Source organism: Scyliorhinus torazame, chromosome 1, assembly GCF_047496885.1.
Source record: "Scyliorhinus torazame isolate Kashiwa2021f chromosome 1, sScyTor2.1, whole genome shotgun sequence".
Taxonomy (NCBI): Eukaryota; Metazoa; Chordata; class Chondrichthyes; order Carcharhiniformes; family Scyliorhinidae; genus Scyliorhinus; species Scyliorhinus torazame.
In genome coordinates, this window is record NC_092707.1 from 15,859,703 (window position 1) to 15,881,893 (window position 22,191).

General features: G+C 50.1%; 1 protein-coding gene across 2 annotated transcripts; it reads right to left on the reverse strand.

Moving 5' to 3' along the window:
* Positions 1 to 331: 331 nt before the first annotated feature.
* pgam5 (PGAM family member 5, serine/threonine protein phosphatase, mitochondrial) lies at positions 332 to 20,798 on the reverse strand. Of its 2 annotated transcripts, none has more exons than XM_072470005.1 (6): positions 20,583 to 20,798; positions 16,475 to 16,650; positions 14,649 to 14,774; positions 7,794 to 7,882; positions 5,915 to 6,045; positions 332 to 1,996 (listed from the first exon to the last, which is right to left on the reverse strand). In XM_072470005.1, exons 1-6 carry the CDS (start codon positions 20,762 to 20,764, stop codon positions 1,849 to 1,851), a joined length of 852 nt encoding a protein of 283 aa, XP_072326106.1. In that variant the 5' UTR covers positions 20,765 to 20,798; the 3' UTR covers positions 332 to 1,848. The 2 variants fall into 2 exon arrangements, with proteins under 2 accessions (XP_072326106.1, XP_072326033.1); XM_072469932.1 differs by having other exon boundaries at positions 5,915 to 6,048.
* Positions 20,799 to 22,191: the final 1,393 nt, after the last annotated feature.

Below are 22,191 nucleotides of genomic sequence, written 5' to 3' on the forward strand. Positions count from 1 at the left end.
AACCCAAGCAAACACGGACAGTGACCCGGATCCTCAGTGCCGTGAGGCAGCAGTGCTTAGAAGTTTCAAGTTAAAATTAAACATTTAATCTTTTCTTATCTAAATAGTGGCTTGTGACAAGTTAGGTATGGGAGAAGCTTCAGTCTTTCGCCTGAGCTGAAAGATATTAATTGGAACAAAGATTTTTATTTTATTTCCTAGAAGTTCTTTAGGCGATTAAAATGAGGAATTGTAAGCTGTTGAAGTTAATCCATGAATTGTGTAAAAGTGAAAGAGGATGTGAACTGCTGAAATTGAGAATAACAGGTCTATTGCTAAATGACAACAACAATTTGTTAAAAACCCTTTTATTGCAGAACCCCGTATTGAATTTAATATTGCATTGATGTACTAGTCTGAAAAAGACATTGATACAATTTGCTTAACGCACAGACATGATGCAAGTTATCTTGATCATCAATTACCATTTGTCTCACTGATTATTAAAGCATTTATTTAACCCACCTTCACTTGAAGGCATCAAGGCATTGTATAATTGTGACTTTTTCAAAATTAATTCATTGGTTGAGAAGCACTTCATCCGATCACCATATTTCATAGAACATACAGTGCAGAAGGAAGCCATACATCGAGTCTGGACCGACCCACTTAAGCCCTCACTTCCACCCTATCCCAATAACCCCTCCTAACCTTTTTGGACACTAAAGGCAATTTATCATGGTCAATCCGCCTAACCTGCACGTCTTTGGAGGAAACCAGAGCACCCGGAGGAAACCCACGCAGACACGGGGAGAACGTGCAGACTCCGCACAGACAGTGACCCAAGCCGGGAATCGAACCTGGGACCCTGGAGCTGTGAAACAACAGGGCTGGCCAATGTGCTACCATAACCCCAGAGCCCCACCTAAACTGGACATCCCTGAACACTAAGGGACAACGTTATCATGGCCAAACCACCTAACGTGCACTTCTTTGGACTGTGAGAGGAAACCGGAGCACCCGGAGGAAACCCACGCAGACACGGGGAGAACGTGCAGACTCCGCACAGACAGTGACCCAACGGGGAATTGAACCTGGGACCCTGGCGCTGTGAAGCCACAGTGCTAGCCACTTGTGCTACCGTGCGTGCCCATTTCATGTGGGTGTTGACTGTAGTTGAACAGCCTGCTTCAGGGGCATCGCAGCCAGATCCACAACTGGAGGGTAAGATTCATAAAACCGTTCTCTCTCTCTTCCCCCCCGCCACACACATTACTGGTTTAGATCAGCCAACAGTACAGACAAGGATAGCTACAATCCCGATTATCATGCCTCACTGATAAACCAGTAATCGCTGTAAAACAAGATAAGTTGCATTGCCAGTTAGGGGTCTTGCGTCAATAAATGGTCTCTGCTGTATATAATTCAGAAAAAGCAACTGTTTTACAGGCCAAGCACCCTTAATGTGCATTATTTTTTTAAAAAGCAAGTACCGGTGCAGTAATAAAGATACTCCGGACCAGGCTTTGCATCCCTCCAAGTTAAGTTTTACTATTTCTTAACAAGGTTACAAGATGAGGTAAGAGAATAGAAACAGTCACACAGGAAGAGACATTGTGTGCACTTATCAGTCAAAATGAATCAACATTGATTAATTATATTCCACACACACACACACACACACCAAACATTCGGGATTCAGGGTTTGATTAAAATTTACAGAAAATTAGGAAAATAATTAAAATAAAAATCTGTGAATATTGTTCTAAACTGACAGTGACAATACATATATCATTTCAAGTATTAGACAACATTTTGCATGGTGAAAGTGAAGCACGAGATTTCCAAATAACAAGCAGCAGTTTTGTTTTAGCGAGTCAGTTTGTCAGGCGGCATGAAGCCCGAGTCTCCCAACGTTCTGAGTGCGACCCGGCCATTAGGGCGGATCGTGAGCCAGGTGATGCTGCCATTGTTGAGACACATCCTCAACCATCCTTCTGGGGGGAACTGCAAAGCTCTACAGAAAAGGGAGAAAGAAACTGATTACTGGATAATTTATGACCCCTGGTGAATGCAGTAATGTTACTGGACAGCTACCTAGAGAGCAAGGCAGAGACATGAGTTCAAGTCCTTCCAATGCAGCTGGTGAATTTAAATGCAATCAATTAAATGATTTTTAAAAAACCAACTGGTTCACTAATTAATGTCCTTTAGGGACAGAAATTTCCTGTCTTTATCCGATCTTCACACGAGTCCAGACCCAGAATAATGTGATTGTGGTCAATGCAGGACTGAGGGTGTTGTATCTAAATGCACGCAGTAAAACAAGGTCAATGAGCTTGTTGAGCACATTAAAATGGGCAGGAACGATGTTGTGGGCATCACACAAGGTCAGGGCTGGGATCTAAATATCCAAGTAAATGTGTCCTATCGAAAGGACGGGCAGAGGGGGGCGGGGTTGCATTGTTAGTAAGAAATGAGATAGAATCTGTGTGGGTAGAATTGAGAATTGCAAAGGAAAAAATACCCTGATGGGAGTTACGTACAAGCCCCTAGCAATAGTCAGGATGTGGGGCTGAAAATAAATCAGGAGATAGAAAGGCAATATTATAATAATCATGGGGGGCTTCAATATGCAGGTGAACTGGGAAAATCAGATTGAGGTTATGCACTTGGTGGGAAGTATAGAAGCAGAGACTATTTTCTAAATGGGACAAGGCTTCGGAAATATGAAGCACAAAGGATCTTACGAGTCCTGGTTCATGATTCTCTTAAGGTTAATGTGCAGGTTCAGTCGGCAGTTAGGAAAGCAAATGCAATATTAGCATTCATGTCGAGAGGGCTAGAATACAAGACCAGGGATGTACTTCTGAGGCTGTATAAGGGTCTGGTCTGACTCCATTTGAAGTATTGTGAGCAGTTTTGGGCCCCGCATCTAAGGAAGGATGTGCTGGCCTTGGAAAGGGTCCAGAGAAGGTTCACAAGAATGATGCCCGGAATGAAGAACTTGTCAGATGAGGAGCGGTTGAGGACTCTGGGTCTGTCCTCGATTGAGTTTAGAAGGATGAGAGGGGATCTTATTGAAACTTACAGAATACCGAGAGGTCTGGGTAGAGTGGGCGTGATGAAGATGTTTCCACTGGTAGAAGAAACTAGAACCCGAGGACACAGCCTCAAATTTAAGGCATGTTCCTTTAAAACTGAGAGGAGGAATTTCTTCAGCTGGACGGTGGTGAATCTGTGGAACTCATAGCGGCAGAAGGCTGTGGAGGCCAAGCCAACGAGTGTCTTTAATACAGTGATAGATAGGTTCTTGATTAATAAGGGGATCAGGGATTACAGGGAGGAGGCAGGAGAATGCGGATGAGAAACATTTCAGACATGATCGAATGGTGGAGCAGACTCGATGGGTCGAATGGCTTAATTCTGCTCCTATACTTTATGGTCTTATGACTCTTCTCAGACCTCTGAAAGGACCCATGTTATGATCAGGCAGATGGTAATTGCCACGCAATCCAAATCCCAAAGAGAAACTTGACCCACTTGACCACAAGTAGATAGGTTTACTGAATTCAGAAATTGGGATGTGAAACATCAAGTATTAACAAAAGAAAAGAAAACTTAAGGACACAAGATTACATTTACGCAGTTAAAATTAATCTTACAAAACATTCCTCCCAAAAGACTTCCCACTTTGTGAGACTCACAAGCAAACACTCTTTAGGCAACAATCCCTTCATAGATGTTTAATACCACAAGGCAAACCCACTGCTGTTGTAGGAAAGGTCTACTTATTACTGGAATCGTTGCCTGAGCTCTTTTTTCCAACATGGAGCAACACCAGGATGTGTCACATGGCCAATCCCAAACACAGCTCTCAACTACCTTTATTTCTTTCACCTTTGCTTCCAATGTCCACTCGTTGAAACTTAACTTTCCCAGAATATAAAAATCTTTCATGTTCTTCCTATTTCACCCACACTCGAGTCAAATGAAATTTAATAACTTAGTCTTATAATTTTTTCCAAGTTGTAAACCCTCTTACTCCCCTCTGAAATTTAACAGTTTGAACAATCAAACCCTCATTTATCTCCTCGTGCAAACTTCTACCTGCTTATTTAATTATACAAAATTAACTTGTCGTCGTTACTTCAAATGCATGGCTTTAACACCTATATTGTACACAATCAGTCCGCAGCTTAACTAAATTATGTTCACACACAAGCTTGCTTCATAAAATATTAAATATAATCCCCTTCTCATCACACCTAGAAAACCATTCAGTTGCTCTTGACAGAACAGAACATACATACAGTGCAGAAGGAGGCCATTCAGCCCATCGAGTCTGCACCGACCCACTTAAGCCCTCATTTCCACCCAATCCCCGTAACCCAAAAACCCCATCTAACCTTTTTGGTCACCAAGGGCAATTTATCATGGCCAATCCACCTAACCTGCACGTCTTTGGACTGTGGGAGGAAACCAGAGCACCCGGAGAAAACCCACGCAGACACGGGGAGAACGTGCAGACTCCGCGCAGACAGTGACCCAGCAGGGGATCGAACCTGGGACCCTGACGCTGTGAAGCCACAGTGATATCCACTTGTGCTACCGTGCTGCCCAGAGGCAGCACACCACCACCTTCTCAAAGGCAATTAGGGATGGAAGATTGGATTGGGTTGGATTTGTTTATTGTCACGTGTACCGAGCTACAGTGAAAAGTATTTTTCTGCGAGCAGCTCAACAGATCATTAAGTACATGAGAAGAAAAGGGAATAATATAAAATACAAAGAAAAGATAAATGCTGGCCTACATCCCATCAATGAATAAAACAAATTCAGGTGAGCCTGAAAATATTCACCTAACTGAATATTTTTCTTTCATGTTAATGGGTCTGGAGTATGGTTGTGATATTTTGATGTGAGCCTGGGCACTCCCACCTCTGACGGTTGTGGGTTCCAGTCCCACTCCAGAGATTTAGGAGGACTAACCAGGCATGGGAATACACAATGAATGGTGGGACGCGATTTATAGGGGGTGGTTTAGCACAGTGAGCTAAACAGCTAGCTTGTCATGCAGGTCGAGGCCAGCAGCGCGGGTTCAATTCCCGTACCGGCCTCCCTCAACAGGCGCCGGAATGTGGCGACTAGGGGCTTTTCACAGTAACTTCCACCAAGAAAGCACAACAGCGCCTATACTTCCTCAGGAAACTAAGGAAATTCGGCATGTCCACATTAACCCTTACCAACTTTTACAGATGCACCATAGAAAGCATCCTATCGGGCTGCATCACAGCCTGGTATGGCAAATGCTCGGCCCAGGACCGCAAGAAACTTCAGAGAGTCGTGAACACCGCCCAGTCCCTCCCATCCATTGACTCCATCTACACCTCCCGCTGCCTGGGGAAAGCGGTCAGCATAATCAAAGATCCCTCCCACCTGGCTTACTCACTCTTCCAACTTCTTCCATCGGGCAGGAGATACAGAAATCGGAGAACACGCACGAACAGACTCAAAAACAGCTTCTTCCCCGCTGTTACCAGACTCCTAAATTACCCTCTTATGGACTGACCTCATTAACACTACACCCTGTATGCTTCATCCGATGCCAGTGCTTATGTAGTTACATTGTATATGTTGTGTTGCCCTATTATGTATTTTCTTTTATTCCCTTTTCTTCTCATGTACTTAATGATCTGTTTGAGCTGCTCGCAGAAAAATACTTTTCACTGTACCTCAGTACACGTGACAATAAACAAATCCAATCCAATCCAACTTCATTGAAGCCTACTTGTGACAATAATCGATTATTATTATATTTCATGCAATTGGGACTCAATGGATCTAATAGTTATTCGGAAATTCACTGTCAAGTATAAACATTTCACACTATCTCCAGTCAGAGCTGTAATAACTCAGAACATTAAACAATTACCTGCAAACAAAATAACGGATAACGTTTGCATGACAGACAATGATCTCGTAACTATCGTTCTCTTGTTTCAGGTCTGCCCGGTGGATATAGCGACGGAACGCAGCTTCTATCCTGGCTCCATCTTCATGATACTGCTGAGGACATTTTAAAAACATGTAAGCCACAACCTTGCGTGCAGTTTGACCGCTCAAACTCAGAAAATTAATGAAGCAGTATCCGGAAATTATACAAATGTTAACAAAACCCATTCATTTAAAAAAAATTTAGAGTGCCCAATTCATTTTTTCCAATTAAGGGGCAATTTTAGTGTGACCAATTCACCTACCCTGCACATCTTTCGGGTTGTGGGGGCGAAACCCACACAGACACGGGGAGAATGTGCAAACTCCACACGGACAGTGACCCAGAGCCGGGATCGAACCTGGGACCTCGGCGCCGTGAGGCAACAGCGCTAACCACTGCGCCACCGTGCTGCCCACAAAACCCATTCATGACAACATTTCAACTCAAATAGTGCATAAAATCATTAACAGAAATAGAAAATACTGGACAATCTCAGCAAGTCTGAGCACCTGTGGAGCGAGAAGGGAGCTAACGTTTGGAGTCTGGATGGCTCTTTGTCCAAGCGTATCACATTAGGAAAAGGTATTATCCTGTGTGAAACTCCTGAATCTCATCACTTACGGAAAGAATTTGCATTTACGCCAGTGCCTCAGAATATCTCCAAACACTTCAGCCAATGAATGTTTTCTGAGATCATGTCACCTGTATGCAAACACGGTAGCAAATTTAAACAGCAATGAGATAAATGGCCAATTGACATTTTTGGATTACGTTGGTTGATGCATTGGCTGTTTGCCAAGACACGTGAAGTTGCCATCTTCTTTCAAAAAGACAGGTAGGTAACACCTCAGTTTAACATCTCCCAAAGATAGCACCTCTGGCAGTCTAGCACTCTCTTAGTACCGTACAAAGTCTTACAACACCAGGTTAAAGTCCAACAGGTTTGTTTCGATGTCACTAGCTTCCTGAGCGCTGCTCCTTCCTCAGGTGAATCAGGCGATTCACCTGAGGAAGGAGCAGCGCTCCGAAAGCTAGTGACATCGAAACAAACCTGTTGGACTTTAACCTGGTGTTGTAAGACTTCGTACTGTGCTCACCCCAGTCCAACGCCGGCATCTCCACATCATCTCTTAGTACCGCACTGGCATCAATCTATTGCGTACTCAAGTTTATGGATTGAGGCTTGAACCAATTAACTTCTGACCTAGGTTTAACAGCTACTAGGTGAGGTGTTCTTGGGCAGGTTATTTTTCCTATTCGTGGACGATAGTTCGCCAAGTTAGCAGGTGCTTGTAAACCTCCATTTCTCGTGCATTTAATGTCAACCAATAGTACTGCCATTATTTTCCTGTATCATTTCATACGGCTCAAACTGTTATCCAGAGACCAGCAGAGCGGCAGCAGAACCCACGGTGGTGCTGCTGTACAGACTTGTTCAATACTCCTTCTGTAACATTTCTAAAACTAACAGGTGCCTGGATTGGTGAATGCTATCCCCAACAGAAATAACAACACTCTCATTAATTGGTGGAACAGGATATGGGGGGGGGGGGGGGGGGGGGGTACTCCTGTACCTATTTAGTGTTGAGTATTTTGGGGCTAATAAAGACTCTTAGATCCACATGGCTTCACAACAGCATGAGGCTCTTTAAAAAATAAATAAAAACTTGCCAAGAAGTTTATATATATGGAGGCTGAAAAACATTTAAATATCAACCACACTGCATCAATGGGAGCGAGCATAATGTTGTGATTTCCATTGGAATTTTACAGCAGGAAGTAGTTTAATGGAGATCACTCAAAGCTTCATTCTTACCATAGCCTCCGGTTTCCAATGGCTGACTGGTGGGATTGGTTCAATCGGTGCTCCTTCTCTTAGCAAGTCGCAACTCATCATTTCCAAATCTAGAATCCAGCATAGAATGTTCTCAGTACGAAGATTAATAATATCACATCCAACCAATACAGAATAAACACTATTTGTTCATTTTTCCTGGTACCTCCCTGAAGGCGGGGGTTCAGCGATGATACCTCTTAAAACTGAATAGTTAGCAAGCCACAAGAGTAGTTTTACATAAGTTACTTTATTAAGGATTGAGATGAATTATAGGACTGAGTAATCATTATTTAAAAAATATATATATTTTATTCAAATTTTTTTCCCGGCCAAACAAAACAGTACAAAATGTTTCCCTTTTTACAACAATAAAACAATATAAATAATAGTGACCGTTTTTTAACAAATAAATAAATAATATATAAACTAAATGGCAACTGCCATAACATAATATTAACTCTCCCAAATAATAAAGTCAAACATATCCAAGTAAAAATATCCATACAAAAACTCCCCCGAGGACCCCCCCGAGCCCCCCACCCCCCACCCCCCCCTCCCCCCCGGGTTGCTGCTGCTACTTTCCCAGTTCCTTTATTGTTCTGCGAGATAGTCAATGAACGGTTGCCACCGCCTGGTGAACCCTTGAGCCGAACCTCTTAGTGCGAACTTTATCCCTTCCAGTTTTATAAACCCTACCATGTCGTTTATCCAGGCCTCCACGCTCGGGGGTTTAGCTTCCTTCCACATTAACAATATCCTTCGCCGGGCTACTAGGGACGCAAGGCCAAAACATCAGCCTCTCTCGCCTCCTGCACTCCCGGCTCTTCTGCAACCCCGAATATAGCCAACCCCCAGCTTGGCTCGACCCGGACCCCCACCACCTTCGAAAGCACATTTGCCACCCCCACCCAGAACCCATGCAGTGCCGAGCATGACCAAAACATGTGGGTGTGGTTCGCTGGGCTTCTCGAGCATCTCCCACACCTATCCTCTACCCCGAAAAATTTACTGAGCCTTGCTCCGGTCATGTGCGCCCTGTGCAAGACCTTGAATTGTATCAGGCTAAGCCTGGCACACGAGGACGAAGAGTTTACCCTGCGTAGGGCATCTGCCTACAGCCCCTCTTCGATCTCTTCCCCCAGCTCTTCCCATTTTCCCTACAGCTCATCCACCATGATCTCCCCCTCGTCTCTCATTTCCCTGTATATATCTGACACCCTACCCTCCCCCACCCATGTCCCCGAAATCACTCTATCCTGAACCTCCTGCGTCGGGAGCTGCGGAAATTCCCTCACCTGTTGCCTCGCAAAAGCCCTCAATTGCATATACCGAAATGCATTCCCCTGGGGCAACCCGTATTTTTCCGTCAGCGCTCCCAGACTCGCAAACGTCCCGTCTAGGAACAGATCCCTCAGTTGCACAATCCCTGCTCTCTGCCATGTTCTAAATCCCCCATCTATTCGCCCCGGGACAAACCTATGATTATTCCTTATCGGGGACCGCACCGGGGCTCCCGTCATTCCCTTATGCCGTCTCCACTGCCCCCAAATTTTCAGCGTTGCCACCACCACTGGACTTGTGGTGTATTTCTTCGGGGAGAACGGCGCCGTCGCCAATGCTTGTAGGCTGGTTCCTTTACAGGACGCCATTTCCAGTCTCTTCCACGCCGCTCCCTCCCCTTCTCCCATCCACTTACACACCATTGAGATATTGGCGGCCCAATAATAATCACTTAAGCTCGGCAGTGCCAGTCCCCCCTATCCCTGCTACGCTGCAAAAACCCCCTCCTCACTCTTGGGGTCTTCCCAGCCCACACAAAGCTCATAACACTCTTCTCAAATTTTTTGAAAAAAGCCCTCGTAACCATCACCGGGAGGCACTGGAACACAAAAAGAAATCTCGGGAGGACTACCATTTTGACCGCCTGCACCCTACCCACCAGTGACAGGGACACCATGTCCCATCTCTTAAAATCCTTCTCCATCTGTTCAACCAATCGTGTTAAATTGAGCCTATGTAGGGTTCCCCAGCTCCTGGCTATCTGGATCCCTAAGTACCGGAAATCTCTTATTACCCTCCTCAGCGGTAAATCATCTATTCCCCTGCTCTGCTCCCCCGGATGCACCACGAACAACTCACTCTTCCCCATATTCAATTTGTACCCTGAAAATTCCCCAAACTCCCTGAGTGTCCGCATTATCTCAGGCATCCCCTCCACTGGGTCCACAACATACAGCAATAGATCATCTGCATATAATGATACCCGGTGTTCTTCTCCTCCCCTGAGTACTCCCCTCCACTTCCTAGAGCCCCTCAGTGCTATGGCCAGCGGCTCAATTGCCAATGCAAACAGTAACGGGGACAGAGGACACCCCTGTCTTGTCCCTCTATAAAGACGGAAGTAGTTGGATCTCTGCCTGTTCGTGACCACACTTGCCACCGGGGCCCTATATAGCAGCTGTACCCATCCAATAAACCCCTCTCCAAAACCAAATCTCCTCAACACTTCCCATAGGTAGTCCCACTCCACTCTGTCAAATGCTTTCTCAGCGTCCATCGCCACCACTATCTCCGCCTCCCCCTCCGGCGGGGGCATCATCATCACCCCTAGCAGTCTCCGTATATTCGTGTTCAGCTGTCTCCCCTTAACGAACCCAGTTTGATCCTCGTGGACCACCCCCGGGACACAATCCTCTATCCTTGTCGCCATCACCTTGGCCAGGAGCTTAGCATCCACGTTCAGGAGGGAAATAGGCCTGTAAGACCCGCACTGCAGCTCCTTCTTTAAGAGTAACGATATCGTCGCCTCCGACATAGTTGGGGGCAACTTCCCCCTTTCCCTGGCCTCATTAAAGGTTCTCGTCAAAAGCGGGGCCAGTAGGTCCATGTATTTCCTATAAAATTCCACCGGGAACCCATCCAGTCCCGGGGCCTTCCCCGCCTGCATGCTCCCAATCCCCTTTACCACCTCCTCCACCTCAATCCGTGCTCCCAGTCCCGCCCTCTCCTGCTCCTCCACCTTCGGGAATTCCAGCCGATCTAGGAAATGCATCATTCCCTCCTTCCCTTCCGGGGGGCTGAGCCTTATACAGCCTCTCGTAGAATGCCTTAAACACCCCGTTCACCCTCTCCGCTCCCCGTTCCATCTCACCTTCCTCATCCCTCACCCCACCTATCTCCCTCGCCGCTCCCCTCTTCCTCAGTTGTTGGGCCAGTAACCGGCTCGCCTTCTCTCCATACTCATATTGTACTCCCTGTGCCCTCCTCCACTGTGCTTCTGCCTTGCCCGTGGTCAGCAGGTCAAATTCCATATGTAGCCTATGTCTTTCCCTGTACAGTCCCTCCTCCGGAGCCTCTGCATATTGCCTGTCTACCCTCAGAAGTTCTCTCAACAGTCGCTCCCTTTCTTTGCTCTCTTGCTTCCCTTTATGGGCCCTTATGGGTATCAGTTCCCCTCTGACCACCGCCTTCAGCGCCTTCCAGACCACTCCCACCTGGACCTCTCCATTATCATTAAGCTCCAGGTACCTTTTGATACACCCCCTCACCCTTAGACATACCCCCTCATCCGCCAACAACCCCATATCCAATCTCCAGAGTGGGTGTTGCTCCTTTTCCTCTCCTTCCTCCAGATCTACCCAATGTGGAGCGTGGTCCGAAATGGCTATGGCCATGTACTCCGTCCCTGTCACCTTCGGAATCAGTGCCCTTCCCAGGACAAAAAAGTCTATCCGTGAATACACCTTGTGAACATGGGAGAAAAATGAGAACTCCTTACTCCTAGGCCTAATAAATCTCCAGGGGTCTACTCCTCCCATCTGCTCCATGAAGTCCTTAAGCACCTTGGCCGCTGCCGGCCTCCTCCCGGTCTTAGACCTAGACCGGTCCAGCCCTGGATCAAGCACTGTATTGAAGTCTCCCCCCATTACCAGCTTTCCCGCCTCCAGGTCCGGGATACGCCCCAGCATATGCTTCATGAAGTTTGCATCATCCCAGTTCGGGGCGTATACGTTCACCAGAACCACCGCCTCCCCTTGCAATCTGCCACTCACCATCACATATCTACCCCCACTGTCCGCCACTATGGTCTTTGCCTCAAACTGTACCCGTTTCCCCACTAAGATAGCCACCCCCCTATTCTTCGCATCCAAGCCCGAATGAAACACCTGCCCCACCCATCCTTTCCGTAGTCTGACCTGGTCTATCAGTTTCAAGTGCGTCTCCTGCAACATGACCACATCTGCCTTTAAGTTCTTTAGGTGTGCGAGTACCCGTGCCCTTTTATTCGGCCCATTCAGCCCTCTCATGTTCCACGTGATCAGCCGGGTTGGGGGGCTCTTTACCCCACCCCCCCCATGTCGACTAGCCATCCCCTTTTTTAACCCAGCTCCTCACCCGGTTCCCACGTACCCGTATATCCCACCGACGGTGCTCTCCCGTCCCGACCACCCCGCCCCATAACAGCTCCCCCTTCCCCTTCGCAGCAGCAACCCAGTTAACTCCCCCTCCCCCCCCCCCCCTCCGCTAGATCCCTTTCGAGCGTAGTTGCACCCCCCATGTTGCTCCCAGAAGTTAGCGAACTCTGGCTGACCTCGGCTTCCCCCCGTGACCTCGGCCCCCACTGTGCGAGGCCCCCTCCTTCCTGCGTCCCTGTTCCCACCATAATTACCATAGCGCGGGAACAAAGCCCGCGTTTCCCACTCCTAATGGCCGGCGCCCACAGTTCCTCATACTCCCCCCCCCAACATGGGGAAGAGAGAAAAGCTCCAGGATTGCTTTTTCCCCTTTTTCCCCCGCCCCACATAATCACCCCACCACTTTGTCCCAAAAGTTCTTTCTCTTGCCCGACTATTCCAGCTTCTCATCCACAATGAATGTCCACGCCTCTTCTGCCGTCTCAAAGTAGTGGTGCTTCCCTTGGTGTGTGACCCACAATCTCGCCGGTTGCAACATTCCAAACTGGATCTTCTTTTTGTGAAGCACCGCCTTAGCCCGATTAAAACTTGCCCTCCTTCTCGCCACCTCCGCACTCCAATCCTGGTATACGCGGATCACCGCGTTCTCCCACCTACAGTTCCGAGTTTTCTTCGCCCATCTGAGGACCGTCTCTCTGTCATTATAGCGGAGAAACCTCACCACTATAGCTCGGGGTATTTCTCCAGCCTTCGGTCTTCGCGCCAGAACTCGATAAGCTCCCTCCACCTCCAAGGGGCCCGTCGGGGCCTCCGATCCCATTAGCGATATGGGATATATCCACATATGTCCCGACGTCCGCCCCTTCTGCGCCTTCGGGAAGACCCAGCACTCTTAGATTCTTCCTCCTCGAGTTATTGTCCAGTGCTTCCAACCTCTCCACACACCTTTTGTGCTGTGCCTCGTGCGTCTCTGTCTTCACCACCAGGCCCTGTATTTCATCTTCGTTTTCAGCAGCCTTTGCCTTCACGACCCGAAGCTCCTGCTCTTGGGTCCTCTGCTCCTCCTTTAGCCCTTCAATCGCCTGTAATATCGGGGCCAACAGCTCCTTCTTCAACTCCTTTTTCAGCTCTTCCACACAGCGCCGCATGAACTCTTGTTGGTCCGGGCCCCATAACAGGCGGCCACCTTCCGACGCCATCTTGCTTTGAGCTTCCCTTCCTTGCCGCTGCTCCAGAGGATCCTCCGCAATCTGGCCGCTATTCTCTCCCTTTTCCATGCGTGTCCGGGGGGGATTCCCTTCTGGTTTACCGCACAGTGTTTTTGGCCGTTTAAATTGCCGTTGGGGCTCCTATCAAGAGCCCAAAAGTCCGTTCCAACGGGAACTGCCGAAAAGTGCGACTTAGCTGGTCATCGCCGCACCCGGAAGTCCTCATTTCACAATAATAATGACTAATCAGCGATCGATCTCTATCAAGGAGTTCAAAACAGATCCGACATGAGGTGAGGAAAACCTTCATGGGGAGAGCTTTAGGAATTAGAGCTCTAAGTTCCCTTCTTTCTCCCAAACTCATTTAAAAAAATAAATTTTAGAGTGCCCAATTTGTTTTTCCCAATTATAGGGCAATTCAGCGTGGCCAATCCACCTCGCCCGCACATCTTTGGGTTGTGGGGGTGAGACCCACACAGTCACAGGGGGAGAATGTGCAAACTCCACACGGACAGTGGCCCGGGGCCGGGATCGAACCCGGGTCCTCAGCGCCGTGAGGCAGCAGTGCTAACCACTGCCTCCCAAACACATTAACGCTCAACAAACACCAGATTTCAAATTACTCCCATTCTCTTTCCCGAAGTTATATTGATCTGCACATCATGGATATGCAAAACAACAATCTCCATTTACATAGCACCGATATTATAGTAAAAGGTCCCAAGGCACTTCTGAAGAGTGTTATTAGCCAAAATCTGACACCGGCCACATAAGGAGATTTAAGGAAGTGATCAAAAGCTTAGTCAAAGAGGCAGGCTTCACAAGGAGAGAGAGACAAAGTAAATAAACCTAAAGTCACTGTGGAGTGTTAAATACGAAGAGTCTCAAAATAGTCTCGAAAGACTCAGGCTGTTTAGCACAGGGCTAAATCGCTGGCTTTGAAAGCAGACCAAGGCAGGCCAGCAGCACGGTTCAATTCCCGTACCAGCCTCCCCGAACAGACGCCGGAATGTGGCGACTAGGGGCTTTTCACAGTAACTTCATTTGAAGCCTACTTGTGACAATAAGCGATTTTCATTTCATTTCAAGACACAACGCCAACGTTTTTTGTGTTACACTGGATTATCAAAAATCATTTTTTTTAAAAATGCTGGTCAGCACAGTGCTCACGAGACACAGACATTTCTCGTGCTGAGTACAGGGTGACCCACCTGGCAGGTATTTACTGATAATCGCCGCCGTCTCTTTCGCTCTGGTCATACTGGAGTGAATCAGGATGTCGTAATTCAATCCCAGACTTGCCAATCGCTGACCAGTTAACTCCGCCTGTTCACGTCCTGCAACAAAATAACATTTTCATCCTGAAGATAACGACCAGGTTATGGTCAACAATGCTCCAAGTTGTTCAATTAATAAATCAAACACCCTGAAATATGTCTGATGGACTGCACTTTAAGTACTGATTACAATTAGTGATATGTGGCAATCACCACATTTCATCTCTGAAGCTGCAACAGTAAAGTGACCTATCAGCTTCCTTGTTCCTCATAAACTACAAAGCTTTGCCCTGAACACTGCTCTGCCTGTTTAAAGGAACACTCTGTGTGCCTATTCCTCCTTTAACCCTGGCCCTCAAAACAGTGGAACTTATTCAATTGACAATTGACCTTTTCCCAACAATTAAAATCATTGCCACTCTATTTAATCTCTCTAATCTTCTCACCTGTGCTCCAAACTTACTGGCATCCTTCTCTGCAAAACAATATATTGAAAAGTCCCTTTAACATAATCAAACATTTCAAAGAGCTTCACAGAAGTGTTGGAAAGTACATTCGACATTGAGACAGTTAGAGATATTAGGGCTCCTGGCCAAAGCTTGATCAAAGAGATGAATGTTAATTGTGTATCAATTCTGATTCATTGTATATTATTGGGGTTTCACAGGGAGAGATACTCATTGAACCGTGGGGAGGTTGATGTGCCACTCTATAAATAGATGTAAACCTGAGTAAAGATTGGCTCCAGTACCATCTTCACCAACCGGTTTTCCTAGAAAAGTAGGTTTTAAAGGAGCGTCTTAAAGAAAGAAAGTGAGATAGAGTGTTAGAAGGAATTCCAGATCTTAAGGCCTCAGCATCTGAAGGAACGGCTGCCAATGGTGGAGTGGTTAAAATCGTGGATGTCCAAGAACCCAGAATTAGGTGGGTGCAGATGAAGGGTTGCGAGGTTGGACAAGATTATAGACACAGGCAGGAGTGAGGTGATGAAGGAACCTGAAAACAAGGAGGGGAATTATAGAATAATACAGCAAAGATGAAGACTATTCAGCCCATTGCGTCTATGCCAGCTCTTTGTAAGAACTGTCCAGTTAGGCCAAAAGCAAAATATTGTAGGTGCTGGAAATCGGAACTAAAAACAGGACCGTTAGTCATTTAATCTCTCCTGCCCTCTACTCTATCACCGTCTTTCCCCTACATTCTTCCTCCCATTCCCCCACCCCAATTAGAATAGAATCATTGAATTTACAGTACAGAAGGAGGCCATTCGGTCCATTGAGTCTGCACCAGCCCTTGGAAAGAGCACCCTACTTAAGTCCACGCCTCCACCTAATCTTTTGGACACTAAGGGCAATTTAGCACGGCCAATCCACCTAACCTGCACATCTTTGGACTGTGGGAGGAAACCGGAGCACCCGGAAGAAACCCACGCAGACACGGGGAGAATGTGCAGACTCTGCACAGACACTGACCCGAGCCGGGAATCGAACCGGGGACCCTGGAGCTGTGAGGCAGCAGTGCTAACCACTACCACCGTGCCATGTTCCTCTCGCTGTTTGATACGGTCTGACCCTTTGGATACTCCCAGCATTTTCTAATTCGTCCCCTACTCTTTCCCCTAAGCCCAGCGCAATCTCTTTTCCAAGACTTTGGCCTCTGGTTTCTCAACAACATTTGGACAAGCATCACCAAATAAGGCTGAATACAAACAAGGAGATAATTTACAAATGGTCTCGAGTAATAATTTGTGAAGTACAGACCCAGCGACGTCAGAATTCTCTCTTTGTCTGTGGAGGCTGAAAGGTTGTACTGGGAATGTCTGATGAGGAAGATGTGCCTTGTGGCTTTGACTTTGTAATTTTCAAGTTGAGTAGACAATTCATCTGAATCCTCTTTATTTTTCTTGTTGGGTTTAATAAGCGAAATTGGTTCCCGCCTGAAACAAAAGAAATGCATCCTGCATTACAATATAACCACTGTCCTAGCATTCTGCTCAACAAAATGCTTCACAGGCACTTCCGACTCAAAACTGGTTAAACTCACCGAACAAGAACCCTTCAGCTTCCACACAACTGTATTAAACTCGGGCAGACTTTACCAACAATTTGTGTGGCAAAGTGAAAGAATCTCAGGCACCAGCGCAATTCAAATTCCACCAGCTCTGACCTCTGAATGTGTCACTGTCAGCACTCTTCTGAGCCATGATCATCACCGTTTTTCCCTGTCTTTTTGTCCATGACATCTTTGTCAATCTCTCCCCAGCCTCCACCTATTGCTGGCCCTCTAACCAGCCTTGCTGCTCCACCGCACCGCACCCCACCCATCAGCAGTATAAATCTCATCCTATTCCCAGTTCTCTCCAGCTCTGATGAAGAGTCATCCAGACTCGAAACGTTAGCTCCGTTCTCCCTCCACAGATGCTGTCAGACCTGCTCAGAATTTCCAACATTTTCTGACCTTCTTTCCACCAACACCCTATTATTTTAACGACACGATAATAGCTTGGGGGCAGCACGGTAGCACAGTGGTCAGCACTGTTGCCTCACAGTGCCAGGGACCCCGGTTCGATTCCCGCTTGGCTCACTGTCTGGTCGGAGTCTGCATGTTCTCCCCGTAAGTTTCTCCGGGCCCGCTGGTTTCCTCCCACAAGTCCCGAAAGACGAGCTGTCAGGTGAATTGGACATTCTGAATTCTCCCTCTGTGTACCCGAACAGGCACCGGAGTGTGGCGACTGGGGGATTTTCACAGTAGCTTCATTGCAGTGTTAATGTAAGCCGACTTGTGACAATAATAAAAAATGTTTTAAAAACTAGAAAATTTCCCTTTAGAACAGCAACATCAGTTGTATATATTATAACTTTTTTCTTTATGAAAGTACGAACAGGAGCCATTCTGCCCCCTGCACGACCATTCTGCCTTTCAATTAGATCATAGCTGATCTGTATTGTGATGCCCATCTCTCGGACTTCGCTCTATATCCCCTGGTAACCAACAACTTTGATACTAAGAGAAATCAGATTCTCCAGAGGAGGTGAATGAGATGATCTACGAGGGATTTAACAACAACTTGTATTTATTAATAATAATAATAATAATAATCATCTTTATTGTCACAAGTAGGCTTACATTAACACTGCAATGAAGTTACTGTTCAGGTACACAGAGGGGGAATTCAGAATGTCCAATTCACCCGACAGCACGTCTTTCGGGACTTGTGGGATGAAACCGGGACACCCGGAGGAAACCCACGCAGACACATGGACAACATGCAGATCCTCACAGACAGTGACCCAAACCGCGCATCGAACCTGGGACCCTGTAGCTGTGAAGCAACAGTGCTAACTACCGTGCTGCCCATACAGTGACTTTTACAAACTCAGGGGTCCTAAACACTTTTCAAAGTGTAGCCGCTGTTCTAATGGAGGACAGAGGGCAGCCAATTTATACAGCAAGCCCCCGATTTACACAAGCCTCCAATTTACGCAGCAAGCTCCTGATGTACACTGCAAGCCCCCAATTAACACTGCAAGACCACAATGGACGCAGCAAGACCACAATGGACGCTGGAAGCCCCACAATGTACGCAGCAAGACCCAATGTACACTGCAAGCCCCCTTGTACGCTGCAAGCCTCCCATGTACGCAGCAGGCCCACAATGTACGCAGCAAGCCCCCGATGTATGCAGCAAGCCCACAATGTACGCAGCAAGCCCCCGATGTACGCAGCAAGCCCCCGATGTACGCAGCAAGCCCCCGTTGTACGCAGCAAGCCCCCGATGTACGCAGCAAGCCCCCGATGTACGCAGCAAGCCCCCGATGTACGCAGCAAGCCCCCGATGTACGCAGCAAGCCCCCGATGTACGCAGCAAGCCCCCGATGTACGCAGCAAGCCCCCGATGTACGCAGCAAGCCCCCGATGTACGCAGCAAGCCCCCGATGTACGCAGCAAGCCCCCGATGTACGCAGCAAGCCCCCGATGTACGCAGCAAGCCCCCGATGTACGCAGCAAGCCCCCGATGTACGCAGCAAGCCCCCGATGTACGCAGCAAGCCCCCGATGTACGCAGCAAGCCCCCGATGTACGCAGCAAGCCCCCGATGTACGCAGCAAGCCCCCGATGTACGCAGCAAGCCCCCGATGTACGCAGCAAGCCCCCGATGTACGCAGCAAGCCTCCAATGTACGCAGCAAGCCCCCGATGTACGAGGCAAGCCCCCGATGTACGCGGCAAGCCCCTGATGTACGCAGCAAGCCCCCAATGTACGCAGCAAGCCCCCAATGTACGCAGCAAGCCCCCGATGTACGCAGCAAGCCCCGAATTAACTCAGCAAGCCTCCAATGTACGAGGCAAGCCTCCAATGTACGAGGCAAGCCCCCGATGTACGAGGCAAGCCCCCGATGTACGCGGCAAGCCCCCGATGTACGCGGCAAGCCCCCGATGTACGCGGCAAGCCCCCGATGTACGCGGCAAGCCCCCGATGTACGCGGCAAGCCCCCTATGTACGAGGCAAGCCCCCAATGTATGCAGCAAGCCCCCAATGTACGCAGCAAGCCCCCGATGTACGCAGCAAGCCCCCGATGTACGCAGCAAGCCCCCGATGTACGCAGCAAGCCCCCGATGTACGCGGCAAGCCCCCGATGTACGCGGCAAGCCCCCGATGTACGCGGCAAGCCCCCGATGTACGCGGCAAGCCCCCGATGTACGCGGCAAGCCCCCGATGTACGCGGCAAGCCCCCGATGTACGCGGCAAGCCCCCGATGTACGAGGCAAGCCCCCGATGTACGCGGCAAGCCCCCGATGTACGCGGCAAGCCCCCGATGTACGCGGCAAGCCCCCGATGTACGCGGCAAGCCCCCGATGTACGCGGCAAGCCCTCGATGTACGCGGCAAGCCCCCGATGTACGAGGCAAGCCCCCGATGTACGAGGAAAGCCCCCGATGTACGCAGCAAGCCCCCGATGTACGCAGCAAGCCCCCGATGTACGCAGCAAGCCCCCGATGTACGCAGCAAGCCCCCGATGTACGCAGCAAGCCCCCGATGTACGCAGCAAGCCCCCGATGTACGCAGCAAGCCCCCGATGTACGCAGCAAGCCCCCGATGTACGCAGCAAGCCCCCGATGTACGCAGCAAGCCCCCGATGCACGCAGCAAGCCCCCGATGCACGCAGCAAGCCCCCGATGTACGCAGCAAGCCCCCGATGCACGCAGCAAGCCCCCGATGCACGCAGCAAGCCCCCGATGTACGCAGCAAGCCCCCGATGTCCGCAGCAAGCCCCCAATGTATGCAGCAAGCCCCCAATGTATGCAGCAAGCCCCCAATGTATGCAGCAAGCCCCCAATGTACCCAGCAATCCCCCCGATTTACACAGCAAGCCCCCAATGTACGCAGTAAGCCCCCAATGTACCCAGCAATCCCCCGATTTACACAGCAAGCTCCCACAAATAGCAAATGTGCTGAAGATCAGTTTTTTAGTGATGATAATGGCGGGATAACTATTGATCAGGACAGGGGGTTAATCCCCCCGCTGTGCTCTGCCAGACACAACTGCCACAGTGCGGCCCTCCCACCGTGGAGCCGGGGCCTGGATTCCTGGGCACGGGGCCCAGAAGGAGGGGTCCCCACGGGCACCGTGCCTCAAAGGGAGGGTACCCGGGGCCAGGGTCTCCGCGGGTCGGGGGCTCAGGGAGGGGACCCGGGGCCGGGGTCTCAAGGAGGGTACCCGGGGCCGGGGTCTCAGGGAGGGTACCCGGGGCCGGGGTCTCAGGGAGGGTACCCGGGGCCGGGGTCTCGGGGAGGGGGGCCGGGGTCTCGGGGAGGGGGGCCGGGGTCTCAAGCAGGGTACCAGGGGCCTGGGTCTCTCCCGCACTCACTTGTCCCAGTTGGAGTCCCAGCCGGCGGCGCCTCGCTGCTCCAGGCCCACACTCGGGCTCCAGCTCGCCGCCGCCTCGACCCTGCCCTCGCCGCGCCGCTGGGTGGTGGCCGCCGCCGCCACCACCACGGCCGCCGTGCCGGCGATGCCGCAGGCCACCTGGAAGGCTTTCCGGAACGCCATGGGGGGAACAGGGAGCGCGGGATCCGGAACTAATCTACCCAGCTCGGGCTACCGGCGGAACGGAAAGGAGAGGGCGCACTTCCGGCTGCGGAGGCGGACAAATGGCACAACGGACTTCCGGTCCATTCAAACCCCGCCCCTCCCAAATTTTCCCTGTGGGCCAGGGACTGGAGCTGGAGCTGGACCACCCCCCCCCCCCCCCCCCCCCCCTCCAGCAGGAAACGCCCTCTGGCCGAGACCCCCTCTCCAGCAGAGGCCCCCCTCCAGCAGGAAACCCCCTCCAGCAGGAACCCCCCCCCCCCACCAGCAGGAACCCCCCTCCCTCCAGCAGAGACCTCTCTCCCACAGGAAACCCCCCTCCAGCAGGAAACCCCCCTCCAGCAGAGACCTCTCTCCCACAGGAAACCCCCCTCCAGCAGGAAACCCCCCTCCAGCAGGAAACCCTCTCCAGCAGGAACCCCCCCCCCTCCAGCAGGAACCCCCCCTCCAGCAGGAACCCCCCCCCCCAGCAGGAACCCCCCTCCCTCCAGCAGAGACCTCTCTCCCACAGGAAACCCCCCTCCAGCAGGAAACCCCCCTCCAGCAGGAAACCCTCTCCAGCAGGAAACCCCCCTCCAGCAGGAAACCCCTCTCCAGCAGGAAACCCCCCTCCAGCAGGAAACCCCCCTCCAGCAGGAAACCCCTCTCCAGCAGGAACTACCTCCGGCAGGAAACAGGAACTCCCTCCAGCAGGATCTCCCTCCAGCATGGATTCCCTCCAGCAGGGTTTCCCTCCAGTAGGAACCCCCTGCAGCAGAGACCCCCTCCAGCGGGAAACCCCCCTCCAACAAGAAACCTCTCTCCAGCAGAGACCACCTCCAGCAGGAAACCTCCCTCCAGCAGGAAACCTCCCTCCAGCAGGAAACCCCCTTCCAGCAGGAAACCCCCTTCCAGCAGGAAACCCCCTTCCAGCAGGAAACCCCCCTCCAGCAGGAAACCCCCACCAGCAGGAAACCCTCTCCAGCAGGAACTCCCTCCGGCAGAAACAGGAACTCCCTCCAGCAGGAACTCCCTCCAGCAGGAAACCCCCTCCAGCAGGAAACCCCCTCCAGCAGGGAACCCCCTCCAGCAGGGAACCCCCTCCAGCAGGGAACATCCTCTAGCAGGAAACCCCCTCTAGCAGGAACCTGCTCCAGCAGGAAACCCCCTCTAGCAGGAATCCTCTCCAGTAGGAAACCTCTCCAGCAGGAACCCCCTCCAGCAGCAACCCTCGCCAGCAGGAACCCTCTTGTGGTAAACACCACTTGTAGTATATTGCATGTATTACAGCACTGGCCGTATATTACAGGTCCGACGGTAAATCCCTGCCTGCTGGCTCCACCCAGCAGGCCGCGTATAAAAGTGAGTGCTCTCCTGCGCTGCAGCCATTCTGGTTCCAGCTACAGGAG

Excerpts from the sequence above, each read along its gene's own strand:
- pgam5 (XM_072469932.1), bottom strand. The coding sequence starts at position 20,764 with ATGGCGTTCCGGAAAGCCTTCCAGGTGGCCTGCGGCATCGCCGGCACG. Across the intron at positions 16,651-20,582 it reads TGGGACTCCAACTGGGACAA|GCGGGAACCAATTTCGCTTA; the intron begins GTGAGTGCGGGA and ends CTTTTGTTTCAG. Across the intron at positions 6,049-7,793 it reads ATTGGAAACCGGAGGCTATG|CAGTATCATGAAGATGGAGC; the intron begins GTAAGAATGAAG and ends AAATGTCCTCAG.